The sequence below is a fragment of the Andrena cerasifolii genome, chromosome 6 (genome assembly GCF_050908995.1).
Source record: "Andrena cerasifolii isolate SP2316 chromosome 6, iyAndCera1_principal, whole genome shotgun sequence".
NCBI classification, from domain to species: Eukaryota; Metazoa; Arthropoda; class Insecta; order Hymenoptera; family Andrenidae; genus Andrena; species Andrena cerasifolii.
This window is the reverse complement of record NC_135123.1, coordinates 17,227,012-17,234,990: the sequence shown is the minus strand read 5'-3', so window position 1 is coordinate 17,234,990 and position 7,979 is coordinate 17,227,012. Positions and strand designations below refer to the sequence as shown.

The 7,979-nt window shown below is 44.8% G+C and overlaps 1 protein-coding gene across 1 annotated transcript; it reads right to left on the bottom strand.

The window, feature by feature from the left end:
• Positions 1 to 3,932: 3,932 nt before the first annotated feature.
• On the bottom strand, positions 3,933 to 5,818 carry LOC143369689 (uncharacterized). The gene is made up of 7 exons (XM_076813953.1): positions 5,658 to 5,818; positions 5,261 to 5,514; positions 5,020 to 5,142; positions 4,849 to 4,904; positions 4,694 to 4,772; positions 4,485 to 4,613; positions 3,933 to 4,410 (listed from the first exon to the last, which is right to left on the bottom strand). The coding sequence occupies exons 1-7, from the start codon at positions 5,755 to 5,757 to the stop codon at positions 4,207 to 4,209; spliced, it is 945 nt and encodes a 314-aa protein (XP_076670068.1). The 5' UTR covers positions 5,758 to 5,818; the 3' UTR covers positions 3,933 to 4,206.
• Between the last annotated feature and the right edge of the window lie 2,161 nt (positions 5,819 to 7,979).

Sequence of the window (7,979 nt, the reverse complement as noted above, 5' to 3'; positions counted from 1 at the left end):
ATGTTTAAAAATGATATAAAGGTAAACAGTTACGCTATACAGGCAACGATGCGTACATTCGGCGCGTTGCTGTAACAACAATACTAATATAGCAGGATAACGTGGTTTTGCGAAAACTGGCACGATGACTATAAGGACGGAGAAACGCGCGTGGAGGGGATGATACGATGATGATGATGACGTCGACCTCGACAATGTTGACGATAACGGTAACGATAACGATAATTAACGATACTTGAAATCACTTTGCATTGTACAGAGGCATAATAATTGTTAGTTTAGATGGTTACGTTCCCACAATCTATTACTTAATCATTCGTTACCACTAAAGGTAAAGTTAAATGTGCAATCCTTCTGTCGCGGGGTAAAACGGTGGTTGGCGAAAGGCGTGCTCGGTATTCGTAGCCTAGCCTTTCCAATCGAAGCGGTATCCTCGAGCTCTGTCGTCGGAGAAGAAGCGTTCGTTCGTTTTCGAATATTGACCATCTGGTATATTTTCGCGCTCGAAACATGGTCACTTTCGGCATGCTTGAGCGATCGAGCGATTCCCATATAATCGTACTACCTGCCTCCTCCTCCTCCTCCTCCTCCTCCTCCTCCTCCTCCTCCTCCTCCTCCTCCTCCTCCTCCTCCTCCTCCTCCTCCTCCTTATTCCTCGTCAAGCCTTATCCTACCTTGCATCTCTCACTCGCTAGCTCTCGTCCCATGCAATGACGCGATCCTCCGAACGAACGTTGCTTCGCGTCGCAAGCGAAAAATCGATTCGCAGATCTAGAATTTCTCGCTCCGATGAAAACTGTGGTTACTCAGTTTTCTCTCCCCCCCTCTCTCTCTTTCTCTTTATCTCGGTGTTTATAATATATTCAGATATTGCTGATTCGCGGGAGATTGGGACGCGAGGCCGCGAGGCATGAGACATGAGACGGAAATGAAAACGAAAACGCTTCGCTTTGAACGATCGCCGCAGCATTTAATACTTTTCTTGCGAACGCGTTGCCGGCTCGAATGTTTCCGATAGTCGAGCGAGTCAATTACATACGTATTGTCCGTTGAGCCGTAACGTCGACAGGAGAAGTTGCGAATGCGATAAGATATATCCAACAGTTTTTATTCTACCCTTGTCTCCGCTCTGAAGGAGAAATTATCTGTAAGCAATCTCGCGATAGGAATTGAAGGATTCAACCTTACTTTCGTATCATCGAATAAACTTTCCGACCCACGGTAGATATTCTCGAGAGCGTTACTTTGTTTGGCCTAAGAACGAAACGAAGGCTTTCGCGATGCTAGTGGACCTTTAGCTCGGCTATTTTTATCGTTAACGAGCAAAGATCGGCGAGTTTCCCATCCTGCGCGCGTTCGGTAATTCGATGTCTGTCTCACCCTCATTTCTCGCTTTCTCTCTCGATGACTACGACCCATCATCGTTCAAATGCAACAGAGAGCGGACACTTGCACAAGTGGTGACGGAGAAACGACCGCCGCGCCGCTAGAGAATTCTGAAAGCTACGTACCTACATATGTATTTCCCTTTTCATATAAAACGCGCCATTCGCGGAATGGACGCGAGCTTGAATTCCGCGTGACTCGTACAGTCCCTTCGTGGATAACTGGCTGTTGAATGTTGGTTGTTGGCCAGTCAGCTCGGAAGATATCTGAAAAATACGCCTCTGCTTCTGTCGCTGATTGTCTGTATCGCATCCTTAGCGCCAATTGCGGGCAACGTAGGAATAGAATAGACATTGATACTTTATAGGAGCGACAGGCAAATCCGAGCGACAAGCAGTAGACGGCAGAGAGGGAGGGAGAAAGTGAGTGAGTGGGTGAGTGAGTGAGTGCGAGAGGGAGAGAGAGAAAGAGAGAGAGCGTGAGCTAGACGGTAATCGTGACTAAATAAAAACAGAGGGAACGCTTTAGAGACCTTGAACACGACAAACTATTGAAAATGTATGTACATTGGTCGTGTCGCATCGGTGCAATTATTACTTCGAGAGACTATTTCAATAACCTTATGAGTGTCAATTCCACTTTCATGCGTAAATAGTAAGTTTGCGAACGTTCTAAGACGAAAGAATGAACGGACGAAACGAAAAATAAAGAACGATCCAAGAGGAGTCAGTGTTAAATCGTAACGTTAAGAGAGGCCGCGTTACCGCGCTCCGCGCGTGTCACGCTATAAAGTGAGATTATTAATAAATTTACATTATCCAGAATGCAAACTAGGGAGTAAGAGTGTGCTAGATGGAAAGGGGGGGGAGAAAGCACGGACAAGTGAGATAGGGGAAAGGGAGGGGAGTCTATAGAGAAAGAAACGGGTAGTTGTGGGGTGCGACCGAACAAACGTGTGATAGAGAATAGCAGAGAGGTTGAATGAGAGAGCGTGCGTGCGTGCGTGCTTGCTTGCTTGCTTGCTTGCTTGCGTGCGAGAGAGGAAGCGAACACGAGAGAAATATGAAAACCGATGAAATTTAGCACGTTCAAACGAGTATGGATACTTTTTATCCTAGATAATTCATAGGCGAGATTCATAAGAACGAACAAAAGAGAAAAAAAAAGAAAAAAGAGGAAAAACCTGTATTAACGGCTACTCACTAAATAAATCAACGGTGTTTTCTGCCTGTGAGCTGTGAGAGATGTATCTGCGTCGAGCGATCATGGATTTTCACTTCTCTCTTTCTCTCTCTCTCGATCGAACGAGGAAGGATAAATCGCTGTTTCGTTTTCATCTTTAATAAGATCTGTTACTGTTATTACGTGCAATTATTTTTTATCATCATCATCATCATAGTCATTACCTACTGCTGCTATCACAATCATCATCATCATCATCATTATTCTTCTTCTTGTTATTGTTGTTGTTATTATTATGAGTACTGTTATTCTTATTACTACCATCATCATCATCATCATCATTATTGATACTGTACAAAGTTGGCAATAATCTTAAGAGACCCACCGTGTCGTAATATCTTCACTCCTTGAGGTGGAAAGGGAATGCGAAGCATGCGAAAGTTTGATTCGACACGGCGCGGCACGTCGTCGAGCATGGAAACCAAAGAGAGGAGTGACAATTATCGCAGCAGTAGAAATATAACGTGCGATCGACTGAATGTGCCCTTTCACCGTGTAACCATGCACAAAGTTAACTCTTCTGTGAGTATACGTATATACATGTGCGTATGCATTCGTGTACATGTGTATATATGTATATGCACGCATATAGCGGTAGGCCTCTAAATCGTAGGTCCGGCTCGGTAGAGAAGCTAGGCGAAGATGGAGATGGAGACGAAGACGAAGATAAAGGAAGGGGAGGGCGAGAAAGGATGGGAGTCGGATCGTGCGAACAAAACATTCAGTCGCCCAACGAGAATCGAATCGATGAATCGTTTCTCGACCCACCGGGAACGCGGTTTAGTATTTCGAGGTGTCGGGCTTCGCATCTGACACGGCCGATTCTCCGATATCCTTTCGCGTTACGCGAATGATTTTCAATCCACCGGAATCTACTAGAGCGAAAAGCTAAGAGAAGAAAAGAAAAGAAGCCAAGCGTTCATTGTACAATTATATTCTTTTACGTTAATGACATACTATTGAGTAGACGGGTAGTATATTTTACATTACCGAAATATAGTAGCATTACTTGTCTTACCCTAATTTTATATATCGTCGAAGATACGTATCCGCAGGAATAACGATCTTAGTCAGCACTACAGCGACGAAATTACTATACGTCTGTAGACAACAAAAAAGTCCGCAAAGAGATTTTAAAAACCGACACGATGTTCAATGTATTTAACGATCTTCTCTCGAAAGATGAACAATATACAACAATATGTAACGGGAGTAAACCCAGCGCGTGTCTTATTCATTCGATCCCATGGCCCTCCCTCGCTCTCCTTCTACGCGCAGGAGAATTGGATAGAAACCCAGTCGTATTATTATACTTATTCATCGGTATACTTTATTTTTCCGCTGATTCACGGCGTAGTGTTACAGCGGTGAACAATAGGATAAAGCAACAGAGAAGCAAATATGGTGGAGTCAACGGCAAATAAATATATAAATGGCGAGTAGTCGACTGGATAGGTAGGAGACAACTCACGAAAGCATATGTACAACATCATTCACGCACACACGCGCATACACACGAGTGTTTGGTCGGTCTCTCTTCGTCATCGCAGCTGATGAAGCGTGCAGTATATACATCCGTTAGACGCGAACATTTGGACAGAGCCTCGAATCACTGAGATCGGAAACAGTTTCGGCTGGATATAGAAGACCATCGTCGAAATGACCGTCCTTGGTTACGTCCTCCGGTCCCTGAAGAGCGTGCTCGCGGATAAATGTGGTTACCACACGAGAATTCACATAGGACATGGTCAATCGGCATCCCCAACTGATCAATGCCAATGGCTGAAACATTGATTGGGAACTAACAGGTTGGTTCGTATTATCAACACCGGTCGCGATCTTACGCGCGTACTTACGCGATCTTTCTTCAACAGGTTATACGGGCTGATGACGTGCCGTCGAAGACAACCAGCGACCAGACTCTTCAAACGCTTCACTTCTAATGGATTCGCGCACGGATGATAGAGCGCGACAATCGCACCGTGCTAAATTCAGAAGGCAACTAATATTGTACAGCTAACATAATTGCCCTCGTATATGCGATTACATTTTAAACAATTATTACCTCGAGACTGTGCAACCACCTCTGCTTGGGCAAGAACTTGTACTCTCCATAGACAGGCCACAGAGGTCTGTGTGATCCACTGAGGATAATGCCAATATAACAGTTTTCGTGGACGTGTCGTTTGTTGGTTGAAAAATTACAACCTATATACTTACAACAATGGAATCTCGTCGTCGTACTCTATTCTCTCGTACATACAGATATGAGTAGCCTGCAACATATTGCAACTTTACTGTCTACATTGGCGACTGCGATACGTGATGTATGCACAGCTTGCGCCAAGCGTCAAGTCGTGTCAAGCATACAGCGCCGAGCGCAACGCTTACAATGTAATTCTTCGGAATGCGTTCGCAATACTTGACTGGTATCGTTTCTCTGCGCGGCACTATTTTCTGGTCGTAGCACGTGTGGTCGATAGGAGAGTTATCCCAATCGATGGTCAGGTTGGTCTAAAAGTCGCGAAACGTAAACGCCTGAACAGAGCAGCGTGCGATAAATGGATCCACGCGTAAAAGCCAGCATACGTACTTGTATATTTATTACTTATGTATGCAGGTATGTACCTACTTTGGCATCGTCGCACTTTGAAGACGATACTCCCATCAGGACTCCGTGAAGGGATTCCGATGGACCGTGACCCTCTGATTCAGACTGCTTCGCATAGATTTTGGGCGGTGGAATGGGTTCGTTCGACCTGTCGGGCATCCACCGTCCATTCCAATCCTCCACCTTATCGTTCGCGCTTCGACGATTCTCCCCGTTCGCGTACACATAATTACGAAGTAAACGTAGCCGAACGAGATCCACATTCCGCAGATCCTCTGGAATATGTATCGAGACACGGGTAAATTACAATGTCGCCGTTCCACCACGTATAGGTTAGGAGAAGAGAGAGGGCGTCACAGTGGTCGAATGACAGGGGCTCGAGGTGATCGGAATAACAGTTGGTTAAACGGTATCGTACCGTCACCATCGACGTAGTCGTCGTTGAGAAAATTGTCCGTTGCCACGCTCCATGCTATCAAATTGCAAACGAACAAAACGAAACCACCTTCTGTCTTCATCTTGTCACTGAATGTACTTACTTGTGTACACAGGTATGTACACGCTACACAACACGCGTCATGCACGCCATCTCGTGGCAACAGCCAACGATGGCCAGCGATCGCATCCCAGCCATAGAAATATATAGACGAAGCAGAAGCTGTGATTATCGGCGAGGGGAACGGTAGGCTTGGAGAGGAAAAGGCAGAAGTCAGATACAGGCACGTCGGGTTAGCTTCGGAAGCATTCGACATGCATGACCACTGCGTTACCCGATTTGCCTGCATCGCTCCCCTTACCGCGAATCTTACACCCCCCTCAGTTTACGCTCTGTCTATATTTGTCTATGGTCGTTAGAGATCGGTTCGATTCGCTTCAATTTCAATGAATTTCAATCGAACTTGAGTGAAGAAATGAACCTGATTAAAAGAGACGCAACGCAGGTATTTGAATTACATGCCTATAAGTAAACACGTAAGAGAAGTAACATGTGTACATAAATAGGTACATACCTACATAGATTGCGAAAGAGAAGTGGCGGAGTGATGTTGTTCGATGACTGACTCGGATTCGCAAACTGCACTACTTAAGTAAGTAGTCGATGAATTTTCCTGTGATGGGTGTAACGAGGGTGCACGAGGAAGCTATTAGCGTTACCCAGCGTTCGCGGTAATTGGATTAATTACGAGTACTGTGCTCGACCGCAGTTGCCCGAACAACAGGGAAAATTAATGGTTAACATGCCGAAGCTAGGTTTCGAACGCCTTTCAGCTTTCGTATGTCCCTGAGCTTTGTCCAGCCGATGGATTTGCTTGTCCCCTGTTCCGGATAGTAGTCCAGTGAAATTAAATGAAAATCTGCACAATCTACGGAATAATTCCCACCAAGCTAAATTTTGGTATGGGCCTTTATTTGGTCCATCTGACCGCCTAGCAGTTTCGCGACAAAAATAGTTATTATACAATTTATAGCCTAGGAAATTCTCTACGAAAAAGGTCCTATGAGTTTTTTTCGCAGGAGTAATCATTTTCGTGTATGTCGGGTTACTAAGTTTCAACCCCCATACTTTTGACAAGGAAAGATCTCGAACCTGGAAATTCAAAAAATTATGAAACTCTGTAAATATGTAGGGGATGTCCTCCTGAATACAACGCAATTTCGTTTGCTGCCCAAATTCACTCCAAGAGGGTGCAGTTGACCTCTGAATTTTTTTTACCTTGTATTGTTACTCGCGAACTGTAGGAGATAGAAAAAAAGTGTTGAGGAAAAAGTTACTTGTTTTAGTTAGGACTATCATTTGGTAATTTATAGTTCTTACAGTTCTCACGGTTCGCGAGTTATAACAAAAATAAAAAAGAAACGGATTTTCAGAGGTCAATTTCACCCCCTTACAGTGAATTTGGGCAGCAAACAAAATTGCAAAATTGTACTCAGGAGGACAGCCCCTACATATTTACAGAGTTTCATAATTTTTTGAATTTCCAGGTTCGAGATCTTTCCTTGTCAAAAGTATGGGGGTTGAAACTTAGTAACCCGACATACACGAAAACGGATACTCCTGCGAAAAAAACTCATAGGACCTTTTTTGTAGAGAATTTCCTAGGCTATAAATTATATAATAACTATTTTTGTCGCAAAACAGGTAGATAACGAGATATTCGCGAAAAACTGTTTCTTTCAACACTGTAAATTTTTTAGCAACATTCGGATGGGGACTTTTGACATACTGTTTAAAACGACCAAATAAAGGCCGATACCAAAAATTGGCTTGCTGGGATTTATTCCGACGAACGACCCTAATTTCACTGTACTGTAGCAGGTATGTAAGTATTTGGTGTTGCGGGGGCGCGTCATTTACGGAGCCGAACGCACACGCGAGCAGAATCAACGGCCGCGTTCTCTAATCGCCCTCGAACAGATATCGAGTGGAAGAATGATTCGAACCGTGACGATCGTTCTGCGACTAATCTCTGTCTGAATTTGGTCGTGTCCGAAACGAATTGTGCAGGCGTTGGGGCGAAGCGATGCAGAATGGGACGATCAGATGGGAAACGTGGTCGGGCAAAGGGAGTATACGTAGGTAGGTATACCGTTCCACGATCGTGTCATGGTCCAAGGGTCGGAAGGATTGTCCTCGAGGGAGAAACCAAGGTTGATTCGTTAACGGTGTAGCGCGAGCCTTTTCTAGCCAGCATCCCGCGGTGGGGCGACAGTGTTGGTCGCTACGGAAAGCAGGTGGGTA

Bases quoted from the DNA above. Each gene is read 5' to 3' on its own strand.
- LOC143369689 (XM_076813953.1), bottom strand. From the start codon at position 5,757: ATGAAGACAGAAGGTGGTTTCGTTTTGTTCGTTTGCAATTTGATAGCA. The intron at 4,905-5,019 runs GTAAGCGTTGCG...AATATGTTGCAG, and splicing joins GCATTCCGAAGAATTACATT to GCTACTCATATCTGTATGTA. The intron at 4,773-4,848 runs GTAAGTATATAG...CATTATCCTCAG, and splicing joins GACGACGAGATTCCATTGTT to TGGATCACACAGACCTCTGT.